General features: G+C 43.7%; 1 protein-coding gene across 10 annotated transcripts in view; it reads right to left on the bottom strand.

Moving 5' to 3' along the window:
- The window catches only part of IFT122 (intraflagellar transport 122), a 72,928-nt gene that overhangs the window by 24,404 nt on the left and 23,666 nt on the right, over nt 1-24,858 (bottom strand). For 7 of the 10 annotated variants that reach the window (XM_045493876.1, XM_045493872.1, XM_045493874.1 and 4 more), the window contains 8 exons: nt 18,585-18,776; nt 18,290-18,428; nt 16,941-17,143; nt 15,633-15,770; nt 13,880-14,044; nt 11,084-11,281; nt 6,118-6,258; nt 2,111-2,164 (listed from right to left, as the gene is read on the bottom strand). In XM_045493876.1, the coding sequence (XP_045349832.1) occupies nt 2,111-2,164; nt 6,118-6,258; nt 11,084-11,281; nt 13,880-14,044; nt 15,633-15,770; nt 16,941-17,143; nt 18,290-18,428; nt 18,585-18,776 (1,230 nt within the window). The remainder of the gene's footprint in view (nt 1-2,110; nt 2,165-6,117; nt 6,259-11,083; nt 11,282-13,879; nt 14,045-15,632; nt 15,771-16,940; nt 17,144-18,289; nt 18,429-18,584; nt 18,777-24,858) is intronic. The other 3 variants (XM_045493877.1, XM_045493875.1, XM_045493871.1) reach the window with 1 other exon arrangement.

Raw genomic sequence — 24,858 nt, 5'->3', positions numbered from 1 at the left:
AGTATAGTTACATCTCCCCTATCCCAAAGGAGCCTAGCATGGAACTCAGTTCTCTGGAATGATGCCGAATGCCTAGAAGCAAGCTACTAAGGCTTCAGAGCAGCCCAAATGGCTCAATGCTTGAAGGCAATTTACTCTTTTTCAAGAGGCAATTCTTTTTTTTTTTTTTCAAGAGGCAATTCTTACAAGTTTAACCAACTGCCCAGCTCCTCATAGCACACTAGAAGAAGCAGTAAGACATGATAAATGGCGAGAGGTGGTCCTCACAGAAGTCAGTTACCTTTGCATAAAGAACATATTCCATGGTTTCATGTTAAGGCCCCTAGATCCAGACCAGTGGATTCCCAAATGCCAGCCCTTATAGTAAGCAATACTGGGAATTTCAAGTAGATGGCTCTGAACAAACCCTTCACCATGCAGGTAAGTAAGCTCCTTAAGACAGTGCTGGGGTGGGGGTTATAGAGGCGGTGCATCAGAAGCAACTTAGATGGCAGCAGGAACTCAGGTAAAGATAGCGTGAAGGGCACCTGGGTGGCTCAGTTGGTTGAGCGTCTGACTTCAGCTCAGGTCATGATCTCACGGTTCGTGGGTTCGAGCCCCGCATAGGGCTCTGTGCCGACAGTTTACTCAGAGCCTGGATCCTGCTTCAGATTCTGTGTCTCCTGCTCGCTCTCTGCCCCTCCCCCATTCGTGCACTGTCTCACTCTGTCTCTCAAAAATAAATACATGTAGAAAAAAAAGGAAAAAAAAAGGTAGCTTGAGCTTGGGAATTAGAACTGGCTTTGAATTCCAACCAAGCTTTTGCCCCTGGACCCTTGGGGATGTGGCATAGGATTTCTGAGCCTTAGTTTCATTATTTATCAAACAGGGATAAGAACAATATCTGCTTCGTTAAGTCACCATGAGGATTTAAAATGCAGCTGACCCTTGAGCAACAGGGGTGTTAAGGGCACTGACCCCCTCGCAGCTGAAAACTGAGGTATAATTTTTGACTCTCCAAATTTTAACTACTAATAGCAGTTAAATAGTCAGTCTCCTGTTGACTGGATGCCTTACTCACAACATAAATAGTTAATTAACACATACTTTATAGGTTGCATGTATTATATACCATATTCTTATGGCAAAGTAAGCTAGAGAAAAGAAAATGTCATTAAGAAAATCATAAGGAAAATACGTTAACAGTTAGTGTACTATATTTACTGAAAAGAAAATCCACATATAAGTGAACCCATGCAGTTCAAACCAGTGTTGTTCAAGGCTCAGCTGTAGTATACACATTGATCGTGCATGGGGCCCAGAGCAGGCACTCAACAAGTGGCAACTATCATTAGGCTTAGCAGTCTGTGAGCTCCCACAGGCCTCTCTTCCACTCAGCTCTTTGCCCACTGGGCTCAACACAAGGCTTGGCCCACAACAGGTGTTTATGATGCTGAACTGAATCACAAGGACAAGACATTTGCTGATTTCCTCACTACTTCCATATGGGAATTCAAATGTATCTCACATTCCCCTAGCCTCACAATAAATCTGTTCAGGAGAAAAAATATGTATGCCTCTTTACAGACAGTCACAGGAATTAAGAGTATTGTCTACTGCTACCCAGCAAATGGAACCCATAGAACAAGCCTTTTTTGCCCACCCGACTACACATGGCTCCCTCCCCAGGTCCCATTGCTGTGGATGGGGCGTAGCTCATGTGCGTTTGGAAAATGACTCCTGTACTGGCACATTGTTGAGCCCTACAGGATGGTAACCACCTAACAACCACTACAAGGATGAAAACCAGTTACTAAGAACCTATTTAATCCTCCTAGCAACCCTGGGAAAACAGCCCATTTCACAGATAGAAAACAAAGCTCAGAGAGATTAGGAACCCACCTGCCTTACCCCACTACCAAGTGACAAGTGGCATTCCTTGCTCCCATGTGCTGTCTCCCTGCCCCCACAGCATTCTGTTCCCCCAGGCCAAAGCTGTGGCCCAAATGCCCAGACACCAGTAGGCTCTATTTGTGTGCCCTTAACGCTCTCGCCTGCTAGAATAGCTCCCTATAAGCCATTGACTGCGAGTCTGTGCTTTCTTGAGAAGGAAGAACATTTTGTCATTTACCTCAATGCTGTTGATGAGCTCTAAATATCGGAGGTCTTGTACTCTGGTGAAGGCCTACAGGGAAAGAGATAAAAGAATGAAATCAACTGCCCTCTGGGCTTCAAAAGTGGGTGATTGGCTGGGGGTGGGAAGTCAAGCGTTAGAAAGTGAGCCAGTAACGAGGGAAAAGAAGCAAGCATTGATTAATCGCCATGTGTTCAGGAGGGTTATACCACCCAGTGAGGCACGGCTTTATCCCTGGGATTAGTCCACACAAAGAACAGCAAAGAAGTCTCGGTTGCATCAATCACTTTGGGATTAGTTAAAACAAAACTATGATACTGCAGTCTGTGATGGTGCCTGCTTGGAGAAATCTCTATGCAAAAGAAAAGAACAGGGCGGTCTGATACTCTGAGGCAGTGGCATTGGAGTGGGAGTGGGGAAGGTGTACTGACTGAAGAGACACTGCTATGCGTCTAGATGACTGGGACGGAAAGTGGGAGACAGCTAAGCTTACCAACTGTGCATAAACACAGGGCACCCAAAGCCCACAGTACTGGCACAGAGGAGGAGGAAGGGGGGGTGGGAGGAGAAAGTTAAGAAGGAATAAAAATGGTTTCTAGACGGGAGGGGGACGTTAGGGAATAAATCACTCCAAGTTCCTGGAAGGCAAACTCTTATGTAAATCCTAAAAGTGTAGCTCTTGCCTTCCACTCACAGTAAACCCAGAGACTTTAACCCATAGGTTGCTAGAAGTTTCTAGGCAGCCTTCCTCAGGAAGATTGGTGTTAGGTAATTTTTTTTTTCTGCCTTCTGATTCTGCAAGGGGTTTAGAGAGGAACCTGACCCATCATGTCAGGCTGATCTTCAGGTGGCTTTGCTGTCAACATTTCTACCCAGGTGTGCTGCTTTACACTGTCCCATTTGAAATAGACTGAGATACACCTAGATAAGACAGCAGGTCCAGGAGTCCTTTGAATATGAAATGCGGAAGAAACACCCTGACCACTTGCAACCTCTACTTTGCTGCATGACGCCCTCCATCCTAAAAAGACTTGGGGAAATAATCAAGTCATCTGGCCTCTGGTTGCCTCGCAGATGACCACAATGTGACTTCATCTTTTCATCCTGCAGGGCTACGCATCCTATCAGGGACTGAGGATCCAGAGGTGAATGTGATCTGTACCCCTCCCCATTTCACTGGTCCATACTCTAAAAGGAGAGGCAAGCAGATTAAACAGATCATCAAATCTCTGTGAGCTAGGAGCTATACAAGCATGAACTAGATACTCTAGAGAAAACAGATTCACTGTCTGAGCATGGGCAGTGGCAGGAGGCAGGATTAAGAAGAGTATCACAGAGTAGGAACCTGGCAAATGGGTATTCCTGAAGAGGAATTCTTTGAAAGGGTAAAGTAGGCATCACATGAGCAAAAGAGCACCAAGAGTTCTTGTGTTCCTCACTGGAGATCTTATAAGCTCTCTTCTGGATCAGGGCTTCCTTAAAACCATAGGAAAGGGGAAAACCTGGAATGTCCACAAAGGGGCAGAGAGGAAAGAGGGAGCATTCCAGGTCTCAGTCCTAGCTCTGAGACTTTCCAGCTGGGGGCCCCTGAACTTCTTTCTTGCCTCTAGGCTCCCAAGTCTGCCTTATGGAAAGGGGCAAACTAGCGATGTCTTCTCCAAGGTCTTTCTAGCTCTGCTCTGCTAGGATTCTAGGATTTGCAACCTTGAGAAATCTGCTTCAGAGTTCCTTCGACCCTAACACATTCTATAGAGTCAGGGGTGCCCTGGTCTGAGTGGTCAGAGTCACAAGGCCCGTGAATAACCTCAGAAGAGGGAAGGAAGCATGGGAACCGGGAAGCATCTGCAGTTCTGCTCAAGGCAGCAGTCCCCGGTGCTAAACAGCTCTCCTCTGCCATCTAGTGAGGGCATTACTTTATCTCCCGCACCACCCTCCACCTCCTGTTTGCTTGAGTCAGTTGGCAAAGCAGAAAAAGAAAGGCTGGGGATTCGGGATTTGGATAAAATGGCCAAGCTCAAGTCTATGGTCAAAATCTTGTGGCTTTAATAATTTCAATTTCCAGGAAGTGTTTGGGGAATACAAGCTTGGGGTTAGTGTTAAACAAATGATGGTTCATTCCAGCTTTGTTTTGATCCATTTAAACATTTGCTGAGCACCTAACCCCATGCTAGGCAGTGTTGGCTGAACTAAAATGAGGTAGGTGTTTAGTTCTTGGGTATGAGGAGATGACAATCTATAAGGAAGACTTTAAATTTCATTCCAGGCTAGGGGGACTTGGATGGCTCATTCAGTTAAGTGTCCGACTTCAGCCATAATTAAGGTCACGATCTCCTGGTTCATGAGTTCAGGCTCATGTGCTAACAGCTGAGAGCCTAGAGCCTGGAGCCTGCTTCAGGCTCTATTCTGTCTCCCTTTCTCTCTGCCCCTCCCCCGCTTACACTCTGTCTCTCTCTCTCTCAAAAATAAACAAACATTTAAAAAAATTTAAATTTCATTCCAGGCTGAAAACAAAACATAGTCTAGGAATACTTTGTTATTCTTCATCCCTCCTGGTATTTTGGCAGGGAGGTTTTTTGAGGGGGGGGAGGGGGAGGTGGGGATGGGGGACAGGAGAAGGAAGCTCCCTCCATAAGAATGTTTCCTCCTGCCTCTGAATTCTTAAAGCCCTCCTCTATTACCAGTTTTCTGACACTCAGTAGGTCTAAAAACATAACATAATTAAATAACAGCAATTTTACTTATTTTAATAACAGCTAGCATTTGTATAACCATTGCTAGTTCTAGAAGCCCTTTTACAATGTGGTAGGTAAGCCTAAGGACCCTGTGTCAGGAGGGCAGGGCAGCTAGTGCATTCACCATCCCCACTGCAGACATGGGAGGATGGACACAGGGCCATCCAGTCTATATATAGCAGAGCTGGTATCTGGCCTCAGATCCTCTCTCCTTTCATGCCTAGAAGTCTAGACCCAACACAGGGCAAGCATCACATATGCCTGTAATTCCTTCCCTGAATGCTCAGTAATATGGACAAAGGAGTATTTGATTAATTGGCTATGAAGAGGGAAGGGAGGAGTAGGGGAAAAGGAGTTGAAGGCCATTCCTTCTCCCCACATCAGGTTCCAGATGAAAACCCAATTCAGACAGAGCTGGGCTTTTTCTGATGTGTAGAAAGGGGTCAAATGTTGTCAGCCAGTTTCTGTAGCTTTAATATACTGGCCAGTAAATGACACCATGAATCAAGGCCATGAAGGTATGTGGGGAGTAACACTGCTGTCAGAATCAGAGAGCTTGACCATCTCTTCACCACACCTAGGAGAGTACCATGAAAAATAGCATTGTGTAATTAATGGCTAATACCAATAAGTATTACACCAGTAACAAAACACCAATAATAAAAACTACCTTTGGGGCTCAGTCGGTTGAGCATCCAACTCTTAATTTCAGCTCAGATCATCATCCCAGGGTCATGGGATCAAGCCCTGCATTGGGCTCCATGCTGGGTGTGGGGCCTGCTTAAGATATTCTCATTCTCTCTCTCCCTCTCTCTCTCTCTCTCTCTCCCCCCCTCTGCCCCTCTCCCACTCATCTGTGCTCTAAAATTTAAAAAAAATTTTTTTTAAAGCTACCCTTTTGTATGTCCCTATTATTGTGCTAGGCTTTCAGCCAGGTGCTTTATATAAATGATAGCTAATAAGAGTGACAGCTAGAATCTATCCGATATTTCTCCTATATCTGGCCTTACAGACATTATCACATTAGACCCTTTGAACTTTGTGAGGATGAAACCAATCACCACCCTATTTTTAGAAATAAACAACCTTAGAAATGAGTTACTTGCCCAGACCCAGTTAGGAGATAGCTGAGCTGAGATCTGAACACAGGTCAGCCTATCTCCAGAGCTCTCTACTGTATGCATCTGCCTCTCCATATGTTACCTGGACTCACTTTTGTCTCAAGGGACCCTCCAAGGGTCAGATTCTAGCTCATGCTGACTAGATGCTTACCTTCTTTGCTGTTTCAAACTCTAATCCTTCTAAAGCTTCCATGGCCAGCTCACGCCAATCAGTGTCTGTCACACCCAAGCAAGCAATCTGGTAGGCTTCTTTGAACATTTTCCTATCCAGGTACTGGTACATTGGAGCAGACTGCAGGATTTCATCAAAAAGAAAGAAGACTGAGAGCAATGGAAAGAATCAGATTCATACAAAGCCTGACTCCAGATGTGTGTACTGACTTAATTACAAATGCCTATAGAGGAATACTATAAGGAGTAATCAGTACCCTTCTCACCCCAAATGCCTTCCATTTGTCACTCCTTTTCATAGCCAAATTATTGTGTTCAGCAGCACAAACTTCTTGCTTATGCTTCCCTCCACCACTAGCTTTCCCCACCTCCAGGTCTGTTTTACCACAAGGTATCACCCTCATCTAGAATGCCCTTGTTCCTCTTTACCCACTGGAAAGTACCTATTTGGCTTTGAGGGTCCTGTTAAAATGTCACCTCTTCTGGAAAGTCTTTGCTGACCCCTCAAGGAAAGGAGTCTGAGCTTTCTCTGCCCTTTATCCAGAAGTCAGTTGTGTTATAATAATGACAAGCCCCTCTCCTCCACAAGTCTGGGCACAACCCCTGAAGGCACTGGTGGGCTTGTACTCACCTCCCCCAGCAGGCCTTCAGTCTCTGTTTGGTGGAGGAAGGAACAACGTTACTGTGAGGTAGGGGTCTGAGGTGGTCTCTTACAAAGAGGGTCAAGAAACCAGCTTACCCAAGAAAGGTAAGTGATTTGTTCCAGGTTACCTGGGAAGGCTGGGAACCTTCCTGCCATCCCTCCTCCCAGACAGGGCTGCCTCACTGTGATACCTGTGAATGGTTCCTAATAATTTCTCTTCTTAGGTTTACACATTGCTTTTGCATCTGTCCCAACAGGTCTGTGTTGCAGGTTATTATCACTCTCTGATTACAGTCTGAGGACACATAAGTGGCACAAGGAAAACACAAGGAAGAGGACTTTCCTGGCTCTTGGATGTGGGGTACATGAATATGTGTGCACACAAGAACAAGTCTGAGCTGGATCTGGCGTCCTGAGTAAGAAGGCCCTGCCCTTGTTTTAAGCCAGTGTGCTGAAGGGAACTGAATCTCTCTAGGGCAGTAGAGATCAATCAGCCAGTACCTCATGCTAATGGTTCTCAAATGTGGAGCTGGAAGTGCTGTTTTCTCCATTTGGGGCCTTTATCTTTGAACTTTCCTATCTCATTTTTTAGCTTCAGAGTTAAAGCTTTTTTTTTTTTTTTTTCTTTTTAAGCCATTCTGCCCTCTGACAGCAAGATGTGGCTGTTTAGGAGTGCTCATCTTTTCTATCGTACCATTCTGTCTACCTTTCCTTCCTTTAGAGGGGTAAAGGGGTACGGACAAGGGAGCAGCTGAGCCAGAAGCCAGGCCTGGCTCAGTCACATCCTAGCTGGGTGCTTTTTTGGGTAAACTGATTAACTTCTGTTTAGATGCCCTGCCCAGCTCACAGACTACTATGGGCAAACAGGACATGATCAGTACATCCACTGTATTTTCTCAGCACCAGCTCCTCGCCATCTCCCCAACTCTGCAGACTTGTTCCTACCTCTACCTTTCTCTCTGAAACACCCTTGCTGCTCCTCTCTATGTCCCTAGACCTTTCAGGGCTCAGATCAAGTGTCACCACCTCTTGGAAGCTTTCCACACTCCCTGTGCACAATGAGCTTTCCTTTCTAAACTCCTTAATGAGCACCCTGTTCCAATTTAGTTCTGTTTCATAGCATTTGTACTTTAAGATTGCTAATAACAATAACAATAGGAACTGGGCCAGACAAAACCCATAAAACAGGTATATTAACCCCACTGCATAGAAAGTGAGGCTCCAAAGAGTGAAAGGAGTTGCTCAAGATCCCAGCTGGTTCGGGCAGCAAAGTCAGAACTCAAAGCCAGTGTTCTTTCCCCTAAACTGCACAGCTTCTCACCATGTTGAAAACCCCATGAGGAAGCAACAGGCACATAAGAATCGGGGAGACGATGAATGATTAACATTCGGGCTTGCTTGGGAAGTACAATCTGAGAGTGGGAATTTTAAAAATATCCTAACTGAACAAATGCCCTCTGAGTTCTACTTTATCTCACTATTGCATTCCAAGCATGAAGTCACCACTCACCCCAAGAAGCCTGACAAGGGCTTGTCGTCCTACTTGGCAGCACTGACAAACCAGTTCTTGCACAAGATGATGTAAATTTCGAAAGGAAACCAGAAATCCCCAGAGTGGTCTGATGCTTTCTCCCTCCTTTCTAGGCCAAAACCACAGGATGGCTGGAGGCAGAGGCAACAGATAAATAGCCTTTGTCTTGAGGCTGCCTTTCCTAACCCTTGGCAGTTCTGACCTGCTGCATCAGCAGGATGGCCTTGGTGAAGCCATGGGGGGCTGGGGGGGGGGGTGGTGAGGGAGGGATGACTCTGACTTCTGAATCTTAAGGGCTTGGCAGAGGAAGCCCCAGGCCCCCCTTTTGGCTCTTCTTGGTCAGCCAAAGTCAGGGAGCAGCAAACTGCATTTATCTTTGAGGTTGGGATGGCAGTCTTGGGAGAAAAACTTTCAGTCAACATAGTGTGTTTGGCATGATTAAGAAAGACTAGGTTTCTGGTGGATGCGGTGCATGGATCTGGGATGGGGGGCAGATGAGGACTATTAGGAAACAGTCCAGTAGGAGCTATTCTTGCCCCTCCTCCTGACGCCACTTCCACCCACCTCTCTCCTTCCTTTCTTTCTCTTTCCTTTTCCTCAAATCTGAATTCCATTAACGTTTACCAAATAACTGCTCTGTGTCAGGCACTAATAATTTCTGCATAATGAGTAGCAAGGGTATCAACAACTTAGAGGAAGAAGTGGACTCCAGCCCCACCCTTTGTAAGAAGCCAGGCCAGGCTTTTGGTGACTATAAAGGTGGGGAGATCCTGGCCAGGCTGAGGACATAGGATCTCACTGTCCTGCCAGCCCTTTGACCATCCTCTGAAGCCCCTCAATAAAATGGTATCATGCCCTCCACCCTCACGCAAAAAAAAAAAAAAGAAGTTGAGCCGGGGACAGTGAGTAGGGCACGTGTGTGTGGAGGGCAAACACAGACTGATGCAGTCTCTCTAAAGGGCAATCTAGAAATGTGTCTAAAAATCTTTCAAATGTATGTGGCGTTTTACCTAGCAATTTGACTTCAAGGAATTCATACTGAATCAGCTAAGTTGGGACAGGTACAAAGACTTAGCAAGAAAGATGCTATCTACAATAGCAAAAAAGCTGTAAGCAGTGTAAATGTCCAACAAAAGGTAGTGGTTGTGTAAGATGTGGAAGGAACATCCATGTGATAGGACAAAAAACAGTCATTAAAAACAATGTGGTGGTGGGGACAGCAGGGAGGCAGGAATGGTTATAATAAAAGGGCAGCCCATGGGGCACCTGGGTGGCTCAGTCAGTTAAGCATCCGAGTTCGGCTCAGGTCATGATCTCACAGTTTGTGACTTGGAGCCCTGCACCAGTCTCTGTGCTGACAGCTTGCAACCTATAGCCTGCTTCAGATTCTGTGTCTCCCTCTCTCTCTGCCCCTCCCCCACTCGTGTTCTGTCTCTCTCTCCTTCAAAAATAAACAAACATTAAAAAAAAAAAAAAAGAAAGAAAAGGCAGTCCAACATTAGAGATCTCATGGGTTGGTGGTGGGAGACACATGAACCTATCCAGGTAATACATGTATACTATAGTTTTGCAGACTGCTACCAGTGGGGAAACTGGGCAAGTTGTACAAGGGATCTCTGTATGGTTTCTTATAACCATAAGTAAATCTACAGTCATCTTAGTATTTTAAAAATACTAGGAAAGTATATTTATTGATGTGGAGCCATGTTTCCAGTAGACTGCTGAGAGAAAAAGCCACACTGCTAGTTGACAGGCAATAATTCATATAGTGATGGGCCAGCAATATGTAAATGTTAGGTTAAATTGGAAGATAGTGATAAAGGAAGATGACTAAAAATCTCTCTCTTTTATAGTCCACATTCAGTAAAGGAAGAACAGCAAATCTGAGGTTTCATAAATTAGATTTATAATATTTACAGTAGATTCCACTTTTGTTTACAATGTTCATATAAAATTATATAGTCATAATTGTATGTTCTGCATATATTACATATACATATAGAAAAAGCCTGGGTGGATATGTTCTAAGGCGTTTAAGAGTGATTCTCTTGAGGGTGGGATTCTGAGAGCTAAGTCTTTCCTTCGTGCTTGCCTTTATTTTACGGCATTTCTACAATGGGCATGATTCACTCACAGAGCAGACAGGCAGCCTGGACAGCTGGGATTAGGCCAGACCAGACTTGGGTTGTCAATCTCTGCCCTCCTGTGTTTCTGTCCTCCTGTTTGTGGCTCCAGGTCCCCATTTCTGTTCTGGCCTCCTCCTAGTTTGAGAGACTTGTGCATAGTCCCACGCTCCCTTCTTGGCTCACACACCTCAGCGCCCGCCCCTCCATCCGACCCACATTCTCTTTCCCTCACACACACTACCATGCTCACACATCTGCGCATATAGCTGCGCATATACCCAGCTAGACTCCCAGCTTTGCTGGCTTGCTCCACTCTGCCCCATGCACGGCCCTCAGTGAAACAGACTCTGTCTGCAGACCGACAACCCTGAATACCCCTCCCTGTCCCAACCAGGAAAGGGAGACCAGAAAGAATTGGAGGCTCAATAGGGTAGAGCTGTTTGTCCAAAGACACACAGGTTGTATAAGGTAGAGACAGAGTTTCAGGTTCTCGTCCAGAGTACCTTCCAGGACATCATAACTGCAACTCCTCTCTCTTCCCTCTCTCCTCACCATCCATCCCCCACCCAATACACAAATACATAGCCTGGCTTCCTGAGTCTTGTCTGCCCTGCCACAGCTGAGAGCTGACAAGCACCCTGGTTACCTGTGGCACCTCCACGGCCGACATGGAGAAGACATGGAGGCAGAAGATCTTGGAGCCATGGTAACCAACCACAAAGCCCTGTAGCTTCTGCTGGTGCACAGGGAAGGTGCTGGCTTTGATGTTAAGGTAGCCTCCTCCTGAGAAGCAGAGCATGTCCTCACACTGGGTGTTCCAGGCCACACTGTTGGCATTTGGCTCCTGAGGAACAGGAATAGTAAGGATCCTTTGACAACCACCCTGGCCTTTGCCACCATTCCTGCATTCAGCTAGGCACTTTTTAAAGCCTGAATCAAACTAAATTGCTAAGAGTGGGGTGGGGGAAAAGGGAGGAAAAGGGAAGCAGAAGAAAAGGATAGAAGCATAGAAGCAAAATCCTCTATGCCTCTATGTACTTGTTTATGTTGGAATTTTTTTAATAAACAAGCATTACTTTTGAAAAAAAGTATCATTATCCCAAATATTAATCATTACCTACTGAGAGAATGAGCAAAGTGGCTTTACTTCTGTTACAGAATGAGTACACACAGCTATACACAGAAGATTTAAAGGGATATGTTACAGGGCTCCTGGGTGGCTCAGTCAGTTGAGCATCGGACTCTTGATTTCAGCTCATGTCATGATTCCACGGTCATGGGATTGAGCCCTGCGTCAGGCTCCGTGCTAAGCATGGAGCCTGCTTGGGGTTCTCTCTCTCTCTCTCTCTCTCTCTCTCTTTCCCTTCCTCTTTCCCTCTCTCCCTCTCCCCAACCCACATGTGCACCCGCTTTCTCTCTCTCTAAAATAAAACAAACAAGCAAGGGTGCCTGGGTGACTCAGTTGGTTGAGTGCCTGACTCTTGACTTCAGCTCAGGTCATGATCTCACAGTCATGATCCTGTGGTCATGAGATAGAGCCTTGCGTTGGGCTCAGTGTGGCACCTGCTTAAGATTCTCTCTCTCCCTCTCCCTGCCCCTTTCCAGTGTGTGTGTGCTCTCTAACTCTAAGTAAAAACAAAAATAAAACAAACAAACAAAAATAAATAAAAGGATATGTTTCAAAGAATTAACAGTGATTGTTTTGGGGTGGGTGGAATTGTGGGTGCTTTTTCATTTTTTATGTTTTTCGTTTGCTGAAATTCTCTTTTGATCATAAACATCTATTATTTTTTATAATAAGGAAAAAAACTGTTATTTTTACATTATAAAATAATATATCATCTCTGCATTTACAATTCTCATGCTGTAGAAATACAGTCACCCTGGGGGGCACTCCCTCTCCTACAAGTTTTCTGTTTAACAATGGAGCCCCAGGGAGCAGATGTTCATACCTTTCTGCCTAGAATCTTTTACAATGTCTGAATCTTTTATAATGAGCATGGATTACTTTTATACTAAGTAAAAACAATAGAGCTGTTTTAATTTTCAGGGGGCAGGGGCAGTGGAGAGAAAAAAAAGATAGTTGGGAATGCTTATATCTCCTGACAAGGTCTGAGAATTACCTTCCCTAGCTACTACAGAACCTTCAGTGGAGATGAGGAAGGACACACACCTTTCCATTCCTATATGGTTCTAGGCTCAGACACAGATTCACAACTGGAGGCCTGCTAACCTACCTACAGGAGGTAGTGTTGAGGCTGAGGAGAGGAAAAGTAACATTTAGGGCCATGTTTTGTAAGGCACTGAGCTACTTACTGTAGTCTCTTGTTTAGTACTGTAGTAATTCTGTGAGGGGGCAATTACAAGTTCAATTTCAGAGAGAATAAAAAATTCAGGTTCAATGAACTGTGCTAACTTGCTTGAGATCACACTGTAAGTGGTGAGGGTAGGACTGGAGCCCAAGTCTGTCTGAAGACAAAGCCTATGCTCTTTCTTTCCCCTTAACCACTCTGCCTCCACAGTGATATAAGTGAGTTGTTATCTACTGGAACCACCTTGGGCTAGCAGTAGCCAGGTGGCCCCTTCTAACTGACTGAGGCAGCTCCCTACACTCTAACATCCCTCTGTCCTGCTGATTCTGCTCCCAGGGACAAAGAAGAGCCCTGAGAAAGGGACCTCAATCTGCCAATTAACACTGGGAGACTTGTGGCTGAAGAAGCCAGTCAGCTTTAGGGGAAGCTTGCTTCAGGCAAATGGGCCCTGACCTCTTATAAAGCCCTATACAGGCAAAGAGTGGCACTGAGTCTGGCAGAAAGCCAGCCTGGTGGTGGGCATGAAGCCTTTGGGCTCTCTTCTCCAGTGACACACTTCCACCGGCCACAGGACCAAATGGTGTGTAAACTGCCTATGCCCCCAAACAGTTCACATTTTGCTGGCTCTTATAGCATCTTTGTGAAATAAATAGAAGGGAGGGCTTCCCCCATGCCTTCCCTTCTTTCAGATGACAAAACTTGTCCTATTTCTTTACTACGTCTTAGGTCACTCATAGATACAGGCATATCTCCAATAGGTGAGAAGCCCTTTTGCAAAAGAATCATCATCTCATTGAACAATACACTGAGACCCTATCACATGCCCCACTGATATTTATTATTATTCCTTTACTGTTCACAGAAAGAAAAGTGTTACTTGCTCATCTTATCTGTGAGGAAACCAAAGTTCAAAGAGACTTTTTCCAGCTCCTGCAGCTCATGTGTGAGAGGGGGTGGGCTGTGCCCTGGGGCCACTTGGGCTCTGCACCCCTGCTCAAAGCCTATACCCCTCCATGTCACCACTCCTCCCAGAGATCTGCCTGGGAGCCAGAGCGTGAGCACCTCCTGCAGGAACTAGGAAGCTAAAAAAGAAGTCAAAGGACCATGTCATGGAAACTCTGGGATTTCACCTGAAAAAGCAACTCTTTGGTATGGATGTCATACACCAGACACATGTCATTTTCATCCACCACGGCCAGCTTCTTACGGGAGGCACTCATGTCCAAACAGCGCACAGCTGTGGCCTGCTTTAGCAAGACGATGGCAAAGAGATTGTCCACAAAGATCTTTAGGATCTGGCAAAATTTCAGAGAGGAAAAAAAAAAAAGTGAGTTACCATGGCAACGAGACTCTGGAACTCTGCCAGGTATTGGAATCCCATGTGTTGTGTTCTACAAGAACAACTCCCACTAACTTCAACAGAGGCTCTGTGCAGAAAAAAGGACTCATCAAAAGAAGGGAGCGGGGACTTATCCTTAGGAAACCAGAAGTACAGTTCCTCAGAGGTTGCCAAAGTAATGACGAGCCCCAAGATGCAAGAAACTCTCTTAAATGTCTGCTTGACGGGGATTTGTTAATAACATTACCCAAACTTCAGAGTTGGGAGATCTGAGTCACACTAACACAGGAAGAGGCTACTTTATTTTTTTATTTTATTTTTTTAATGTTTTTATTTTTTATTTTTGAGACAGAGAGAGACAGAGCATGAACGGGGAAGGGTCAGAGAGAGAGGGACACACAGAATCTGAAGCAGGCTTGAGACTCTGAGCTGTCAGCACAGAGCCTGACGCAGGGCTCGAACTCATGAATCGTGAGATCGTGACCTGAGCCGAAGCCAGACGCTTAACTGACTGAGCCACCTAGGCGCCCCAGGAAGAGGCTACTTTAAACACTGACAAGACATCTGGTGTAACTACAGCAAAATAATGATGATGATGATGATGATAAGGATGATGACAGCTATCAGTTATTGACTATTTTTGACAGCCTTATGCAACATGAAGCATTATCCTGATTTGTAAAACCTCAGTCTCAGAGTGGCAATGTGACCTGCCTAGGGTCATACAGCCAGTAAGCAGCTAAGCACAAACATGACCCCAGGTTGACCTGCCCCCCAAATCCATGTCCTCAGGTCTCACAATGGAAGTGACAGCTGACCGTGAGAAAGAAGCAGACTTTCCACCCTTTGGTATTGCTACCCTGCAGCCCGCACTAATTCATACTTCATGACTTCTGTCCCCAGGAAAGGCCTGATAAGCCTCAGCCACAAGCCATCTGCTAGACAGCTTGGCTCTCAGGCTAATGCGGTTATATTTTCACTTTCAAATTTCCATGTAGCCCACTTAGAACTTTTCTTATTTTGAGCAAAGAACACACACGCAAATCTGTTTAACTTTGTATAACCTAGATTTTCCACATCTATATGAGCAAAGGGCCCAGTTTTCTTACAATATCTAGTAATAATTGCCTGAAGACCAGTACCCTCTAAGACACAAGCTGAAACTCACTGCCTTAATCCATTCATTGCCCTAATAGGGATCTGACCTAAGAATGAGCTATGCCTCCCTCCTTAGCAAGCCACTGAAACTGCACCTCTAACAAATCTCCCACCTTCTGGATGCCCTTAAACCCACTAATCCACTCTACAGGCAGCCCAGAGGCCACAGTGCCAACCCTGCCAGGATGCGCATGCTAGAAGTCTTTGGCCTGAAGCTGTTCTCAAAACATGAAAATCTGGGTTGCCCTCCAATGTGCCTATGGCAAATGTGGGGTGGGGGACACCCTTTTTCCTGCCCCAAGAAACCATTCAGGGTTGTAATGAGACTGGTCCCCGTGTCGGCACACAGATTATCAGCCTGATGGGAGACACATGAGAGCACTCACCTGTCCATTCTTCAGGCCTACTAACAGACCTTCCCTTCCTGGAGGGCCACCAATCACCTTGATATAGCGAATAAGAGACTCCATCTGCCACTCCCGCTCTTTCACTCCACTGAAGGACAGGCACTGTAGCCGTTTCTCCTAGAAAGCAAACCCAGTTCTGCATGGATATTTGACAGAGTAAGTGTTCCCAGCCCTCCCCAGGTGTTCCTGCATGTGAGGGATGAAAAATACCTCAGGGTCTATTGGATCTAGTCCCCATGACTGGCATTGTTCGTTAATCCTTCACACAGCCTTCACCACAGAGCCCAGCTCAGCCTCACATCTTCTGTGCAGACCTCTAGGCAGCCACAGCCAAAGGCAGCATCCAAAAGCATATCTTTTTGCCACATCTATCCTATAACTTGTTGCACCTCAAAACTGCTTTTAGTTCTAGACATAAGAGAGATTTTAATTGTATTTTACATACAGTGGTTTTTAAGTTTATTTATTTTGAGAGAGACACAGTGTGAGTTGAGGAGGGGCAGAGAGAGAGGGAGAGAGGCAAAGAGAGAGAGAGGGAGAGGGAGAGGGGGAGAGAGAGAATCCCAAGCAGGTTCCATGCTGTCAGCACAGAGCCTGATGCAGGGCTCGAACCCACAAAGCTGTGAGATCATGACCTGAGCCAAAACCAAGAGTGAGACACTTAACTGACTGAGCCACCCAGGTGCCCATACATACAGTGATTGCTAAAGGATTTCTTAAAACTTTATCACTTCCAACAGGCCTACTTTTATGAATCCAAATCTACCTCTACTTCCAAGAAAGATGCTGGGCTGGCCTTATCTCAAAGTCTTTCCAAACTTCTCTTGGCATTGACTTAGACATTTTCTAGGAAGCTCTAAGTTGAAAAATTTTTTTCTGTGAAAAAAATCTCTCAAAAAGTAAAACTTCCTTTACTATTTTTGACTTGATATCATAAATATTTTTGTTTAACAGATAGTAAAATATACATGTAATATATATATTACATATATTTACCAAAAAAATGATCATTTCTATCAGTATATGCTTTAAGTCATTAAAATATGTATGATCCTAGTATAACAAAGTGCTTTGCAATACAAAAAGGTATTTTCCTAGTTATGGTCCATGACTTTCCGGTAGAGTCCAACTCCTCTAGATGTCAATAAAATGAAAGCAATGAACAGCTACTGAGTTTGAGGGAAAGGGACTTTCTTGGTGTCCAACTTTAAAACAATGAGTTGGGTACCCTATCCTTGGAGGAAACATGAAGAAGATTCAGCCCGATTCCTCCAACCTGGTGCCCACCTGGCAGAGGATGATGTGATCGGCACACACCACCAGGAGGTTGCATTCAAACTTCTTGACAATCCTCTCCTTCACCCGGTAATGCATGTCTGACGAATCGTCTGAATATAACTCATAGATGAGGATTTTCTCTGGCAGTTGGATAGCTAATCGATTTTTGTAGATGGCAATTTTCTTGACAAGCTCTTTGCATTTAATCCGAACTGTCAAAGAAAAAAAAAAATTCTAGCTCTAGCATGACGTTAAGTAAGGTAGAAGGCAGAGAATTAAAAGCTATCATTTAATGGCAATTAAAGGAGACACTTTCATCCAAAAAAAAATCTTTACAGACTGTCTAATATGTACAATCAGCTCTACTAAATATGGGAATCCAAAATCGTATACAATCTTTGTGGTCCAAAGCTTACACCTGAGTACGGAAAGTAAAATTCTTAGCATTACCATCACTTACTGAATATAAGTTTAAAACTCCTCTGCACAGCATTAACAGCCCCTGATGATCAGAAGTCCATCTGAATAAATACCCACATCTCTGGCCACTCCCCACCCACCACCCTCAATAACAGGGAAGTGCATGTAGTTTCTGTATACACTAGGCTCTCACACTCTAACTGCAGACCAGGTGGAGAAAGTGTCCCCAATAAGGGAAACTGGGGAACTGCCCAAGTAGCTATACCCTCACCAGCACAGCTGGAATCTTCAAACAGAGGTGCTCCCAGATGGGAACCAAAGGATGCCACTGAATCTGTAAGACAACCCTCAGTGTGCATACCCACACACAGGCACCAGGCAGTGTGCTGTGGCCAAACATCTGTATATGAATACACCTGAAATAAGTGGATCCTTAGCCCATTTAATCAGCATGGCTACTGGGTGGACAGCGGAGGAGGCTGAGGTTCAGACTGACTGTGCTAGGCCTGGAACCCAGATCTTCTAAGCGTGTGATGACCCATTATCCCTGCTTACCTCTGGGGTAAGGACCCACCAGGAGGCAAGTGGAGATGAAGGTGAGAGAGAAGCATTCCAGTATATCCACACCATATACTGGCTCTGATGTGTCATACATTATCCTTCCCTTAGTCAGGAAGTCCACGTCCCCCTTGGAATTGGCAGCAGCAAAATTATGCGAGTCTGTGCCTTTTTTTTTTTTTTTTTGAGAGAGAGGGTTTATTGCTTTCTTTAGATTCTCAAAGACATGTACATCCTCCCCTTACCCTCAGAAAAAAACAAAAGAAGAACCAGTAGTCCAATGTGTTTCCAAAAGACTGAGGAGGAACATTTCCTATCATTTTACTTGCTCTGTCAGCAGTCCTCTCAACCTATCCCTCTTCCCAAAGTCTGCCTTTTACCTTTCTGCTCAGTGATCAGGTGCTGCACGATGACATCAGTCATGCTATCCCTGTAGGCATACCGGTCCTTGTAGAGACCGTGGACAGTACTGAAAATAAGCTGGTAGAAGGAAATGGTGCCATCTTGGCAGCCTACCACCTGTAGGGAAAGAGAGTTGTCAATTCCCAGCTCTCTCTGGAGAAAGAGTCTGCCCTCCCATTTGTCAGGAGCAAATGTCAAGGATCTGATTGGCTAAACATGGCTGATATCTGTGCCTAGTCAGGCAACAGCCCAACAGAATGGACTTCTTCTTACCACGTAGTTGGAGTCAGGTTTCACTTTACATGTCCACACCCAGGAGTTCTGCTCCCCAACAGTCCCAAGCCGTACTCCGTCCTTGGTGAAGAGGGATACTTGTTTGTCTGACCCTCCCAGCAAAATGTACTCCCCCTTAGTAAAGTAGCTGAGGCAGCAGGGGTCAAAGTTCAGTGACCGATCCTTCCCAATCTGAGGAAAGAGAACACACACCAAGGGAAAAACCATTCCTAAATCCATACTATTCACAATACAATTAAGGGTTTTTCCTAATGACTTTAATGGGGGGAGTCAAAAAGACAAGGGCAAGCTGGCCAGAGTTAACTCCTGTGTGATTCCATCATGAACACAGGCCAGCCTCCTCTGGAGCACCCTACTTCTCCCCTCCACACAGCTGAATCCTCCACTGCTTGAGTTGGCAGTTATCTCCCGGAGTCCCACTAGCTGCTCCAGGTGTGTGTCTTAGCTCCTCAGCCAATCTGGACCCTTCTCCCACTGGGACTTTCTCCCACAGGCCTCCTCCACACACAGCCTTTGCAAGGATTTCAAGGGTTCCCCTCAGGCTGGTCCTTCCCCTTCCCCTTCCTGTTCCCCTTCCCCTTCCCGTTCCCCTTCCCGTTCCCCTTCCCCTTCCCAAGTATTTCATAAAGCTAAATTCATCTGGTTTAAAAAACTGTCCTCTATTCTGAAACTATACCCATCATACTTCTCTTTATAACAACCTTACTGAGGTATAACTCATATACCATACAATTCACCCACTTCAAGTGTATAATTGGGATGCCTGGGTGGCTCAGTTGGTTGAGCATTCAACTCTTGATTTTGGCTCAGGCTCCTTGTGTCAGTGCGAAGCCTGCTTGGGATTCTCTCTCTCCCTCTCTCTGCCCCTCCCCTGCTTGCTCACCTGTATGTGTGTGTGTGCATGCATACGGTGTGCACATGTGTGTGCATTCTCTCAAAGTAAATATACATTAAAAAAAAGTGTGCAGTTAATTATGCAAACATCATCACTAATTCAGAACATTTCTATCACCCCAAAAAGAAACCACATACCTGGTAGCTGTCGATCTCAATTCTCTTTTCTTTCCCTCCTCTGTCAACCACTAATCTACTTCCTGTGTCTATAGTTCTGCCTACTTTGCAGATTTCACAAATCTCCAAATGGGAGATGGGATCTCACAATTTATGAATTGGATCACACAATTTGTGGCCTTTTGTGACCAACTCATCTATATTGTAGCGTGTATCAGTACTTCATTCTTTTTCATTGCTGAATAATATTCCATTACATGGAATCCATTACATGAATACACCACATTTTATTATCTATTCATCAGTTAATGGCCATGTGTAATTTTTGACTATTATGAATAATGGTGCTATGGATATTTGTGTACAAGTTTTTATGCAGACATGTTTTCATCTCTTATGGATACATATATCCAGGAGTAAAATTGCTGGATCAGCTGGTAACTTTATGTTTAACCTTCTGAGGAACTGCCGTATTTTTCAAAGTGACCGTAACATTTTATATTCATACCAGTAGTATGTAAGGGTTCCAATTTTTCCAGCCCAGTGGGTATGATTTTGATTTGCATTTCCCTGATGTCTAATGATGTTAAGGACCTTTTCATATGCTTATTTGGCCACATGTATATCTTGTTTGGAGAAATCTCTATTCAAATCCTTTTTCCAGTTTTTAATTGGGTTGTCTTTTTATTATTGAGTTGTAAGAATTCTTTGTATATTCCAGATATATGTCCCTTATTAGATATATGATTTGTAAAAATTTTCTCCAATTCTATGAGTTGTCTTTCAGTTTTGGTACTGTCCCCTTAGCTTTTAGGATGAAGGTCAAGCTCCTGAGCTCAGCTCCCTTGGCCAAGATAAACATCTTATAGTTTGCCAAGCAGACCCTGCTCTTTCAGACCTTCATGTCCTCACAAGTGCTATTCTCCACCACCACCCCAGCCAGAACTATCCTCCCTCTCTCTCTCTCCACCAGGTGTCATCTCCTACAAAAAACATCCCCTATCTCTTCACCCTACCCAAGGATGCTCCCTCCTTTGTGCTCCCATGGCCCTGTGCTCACCTCCCCCACAGCACTGCTCTCAATGCTCTGTAGTTACAGGTTTAATTTGATGTCCTCTCTCCCCTTTTAACCTGTTAAAACCCAAGCTCCTTATCGTCACTGGAGTTTTTTGCTGCCCTGAGGGTGCTTTTTGTAAATAAAAAGACTATTTATGATTACCATTGTTAAACTAATAGTCAAAAAAAAAAAAAAAAAAAAAACCTCACAACAGTTTATTAAAGAAATAATCCTAAAAACCTGGTTCCTCATTAAGTTTTTCAGTTCAATTTACAAATATTTTCTATTTATAAGTCTAGCAAAAGTAAACAACTAATTGAAAAGGGGCCTCTGATTATCATTTACTGAACTAAATTTTGAACAGATTTTAAAATCCCTTAGTTTAAGGGATTTTAGTTGATTCCCTTAAACTAATTTAAATTGCAATAATTTTGGGGCACCTGGGTGGCTTAGTTGGTTAAGGATCTGACTTTGGCTCAGGTCATGATCTCATGGTTTGTGGGTTTGAGCCCCACGTCGGGGTCTCGGCTGAGAGCTCAGAGCCTGGAGCCTGCTTCAGATTCTGTGTCTCCCTCTCTCTCTGCCCCTTCCCCACTCACACTCTGTCTCTGTCTCTCAAAAATGAATAAATGTTAAAAAATTGTTTTTAATTAATAAATTGTAATTATTAATTTTATATATTCAATTTTCCAATGCCTAACACCAAAATTCCCCTAGCACTTATATAATGATAGTAAATCCCCTAGCACTTATAGTAATGATAGTAAATGATAGTAAGAAAACTAAAAAAATCTTATGAGTCATGACATAGAAGGTTTGCAGCTTCTGGTAATGGCTCACTAGTTCCCACTAGGCCAACTCTCCTGCAGGTAACAACTATAAATGCTGAACCAACTATAAATTACAACCACCTGAAGGCACTACAGAGCAACCAGAAGCAGACAAAAACTGAAGACACATGAGCATTTGGAAGAAAGGACTGGCCCTAGGTGAGTTTCTCATTTTTTTAATGGCTTTTTGCCTGAGGGCAGGCCCTATCAGCACCCTGTTGGATGAGCACAGAATTTCAAGCCATGACAGCTTAAAAATGAGGTGGGAAATCCCAGAAAAGAGACATGCAGAGGGAGAGCCAAAATTCTGCACATACACTCTGTTGAATATCTGGAGTTCCCTGAACTACACACATGTGGGGCAGATGCCAAGCAGCCCAGCAAGGCTAAAGAGCTGAATAGAGACTTCAGCTGCTGCTCACACTAGAAAGATGGAGTTTGAATGTTGAGTCCAGCAAAGTTAACTACCTGTTTTAAAAAAGCTCAACTACAGCGTGCTCTCTCTCTCAAAATAAATAAACTTAAAAAAAAAAAAAACAAAACAACTACACAATAATCCTCAGAGGAACATGACAGAAATTAATCCCTATGATGTACCTATGATGTATCATTTACAATGTCCAGAATATAACCCAAAATTCCAAAAAGCAGAAAAATATGAACCATATTCAAGAGAAAAGGCAATGAGTAGATACTGACCCCAAGATAATTCAGATACAAATTAGCACATGAAAATGTTAAAATAGCTATTATGCTATGGCCAAGGATATAAAGGCAAATATACCTACATCTATAATGAATGAACAAATAATAAAAAAGAATCAAATGGAAATCTAGAACTGAAAAATGAAATAACTGAAACAAAAATTCACTGGATGGGCTTAACAGAAATATTACAGATGACAGAAGAGTCAATGAAGTTGAAAACTGAGCAACAGATCAGGGGGCGGGGGGGGGGGGAAGATTTAAAAAATGAAAAGGGCCTCAATGACCTGGAGAACAGTATCAAAAGGTCTAATGTATAACTGGAGACCCAGAAGGAAAGGAGAGAATGAAGAAGAAAAATTATTTGAAGAAATAACAAAGAATTATTCCACATTTGCTGAAAGAATAAAGACATAAATATATAGATTCAGGAAGATCAGTAATAATCCCCCACCCCACCCCAAGACAGAAAATATAATGAATCTCTTTAACATTCCAATATTACTTAGGTACTTACTAAAAATTTCTTACATCTTTCGATTTAAAATCAGACGTATAAATTGATTACTCAATTACAACTTCTAAATGGTCATCACAAGACAGATATGATAGATACTCTAGTATGGATTCTAGCATCAGTCTGCCTGGGTTCCAAACCACACTTGGGCACTAACTATACTGTATGACTTTGGGCAGTCATTGAACCTCTCTGTGCCTCAACTTTCTTACATGTAAAGTGGTGGTAACAGTACATACCTCACAGAGTTGTTACAAAGATTAAAAGAGTTAACCTTATAAAGAGTTTATACAATGCCTGAAACTCAATAAATGTTAGCTATTATTATCATTAACCCAGATATCCTTAAACATTATAAACACTTAAAAAGCTAAAAATACACAAATTGTATATACCTAAGACCAACACAAAAGTATAGGTTTGATTTACTTCATCATCCTATATTTAATTCTAAATCTTCCCTGATTTAAAAGACAACCACTAAGGAAACAATTTTACTGTCCCAAACCAAGTGGGTTATCTCAGCAGAGTTAGGTTGCTTATCATTCAAAAACTCTGGGCCACAACATGAGCTCTAGTGCTACATACATGCAAGATATTTCCCATGGCCCTGACCACCAGGTCAATTTCTTTTTTATTGTCACTGTAGCAACAAGACTCCATTCTCTCTCTGTGTAGTGTGCTATTTGTTCCCAAGAACTTCCAATACCTATGCCCAGTGCCTGGTACACAATAGATGTACCAATAAATATGTGTTGAATGATGATATACACACATCAAGTGGATGAACAGATAGTCCAGGGCTAGATACAAGATAATTAAAGTGAGAGTTTGGGGAAATCAGCCATGGGAAACTCAGAAGACACTTCACTATTTTTATCTTGTCTTTACTCAACTATGAAAAAAAAAAAGACAAATGATGGGGTAGAAAAGAAATGGCCCCCAAACTAGGCTACATAACTGAAACCCCTCTTAAGGACTAAGAATATTACTAAACAAAGGCTCCGTTGAACAGGCTATATTTCTCACCTGTTAGGCTGTGGTACCTAAGCCATCCCCACCACCTTCAGTCTAATCCTTGGTGTCTCCTGACTATAACAGGTTTTCCTACCACCAGGTTCTATTTTAATGTACCCTCCACAGAAACAAGGAATTCTGAAACAGAAAGCTGACCAAGTTCCTCCCTACCTAAATCAATGACTCCTAAATACTTATAGTATATGAAGTTCAAACTCCTAATTAGTTCACACTACTCAGGTCCTTTAGAATCATGTCCCCATCTTCCTTTATAGTTCCATCTTTTGTCCACAATTCTCGGGATCCAGTCACTCTGAACAATACACTGTTCCCTGAGTTGACATATACCTGCATTCCTCCCTACCTTTGTAGATACTATTTCCACTGCCTGAAACACTATTCCCAATGTCCTCTGCCTAGCAAACTCTTGTTTATCTTGCTCAAAATCTCTCATTTCCACCAAGCAGTGGTGCTATCCCCTTTTGTGTCCCTATGGCAGTCTATCTGTACATCTCTTTAAGATACCATGTATCAGGGTGCCTGCGTGGCTCAGTAGGTTAAGCATCCAACTTCGGCTCAGGTCATGATCTTGTGGTTCATGAGTTCAAGCCCTGTGTCAGTCTCTGTGCTGACAGCTTAGAGCCTGAATCCTGCTTCAGATTCTGTGTCTCCCTCTCTCTCTGCCCTTCCCTCACTCACACTCTCTCTCTCTCAAAAATAAATATTAAAAAAAAAAGATGCCATGTATCATGCTGCACTGGGACTGTTGGCCATCAACTGTGTCCCTATCAGCCTGTGAGCTCTCAGAACAGGGGCATTAATTTACACAGTTATATGTCAGTAGCTCCTAGCACAGGTGAAGGTCTGACCTAAGTGGGTGCTCATTAATGTTTACAGAATCAATAAAGCAAATAAAGGAAGGTAGAGTCATAACTAAGACCAAGGCTTTAGAGTCAGAACAAGCTGGGTTTCAATCTCAGATGCTACCCATTTACTAGCAGTGTGGGACCTTGGGTATAATCTTTATTTCATGCTCTGAGTCTTGTCTACTCGTTTCTAAAAAGTTAATAACCAGTGTACCTACTTTGCAGGGGTTTGTAAGAATTAAATGAGATA

Source organism: Leopardus geoffroyi, chromosome A2, assembly GCF_018350155.1.
Source record: "Leopardus geoffroyi isolate Oge1 chromosome A2, O.geoffroyi_Oge1_pat1.0, whole genome shotgun sequence".
NCBI classification, from domain to species: domain Eukaryota; kingdom Metazoa; phylum Chordata; class Mammalia; order Carnivora; family Felidae; genus Leopardus; species Leopardus geoffroyi.
Note: the sequence above shows the minus strand (reverse complement) of the source record. Positions and strands in the feature narration are given on the sequence as shown.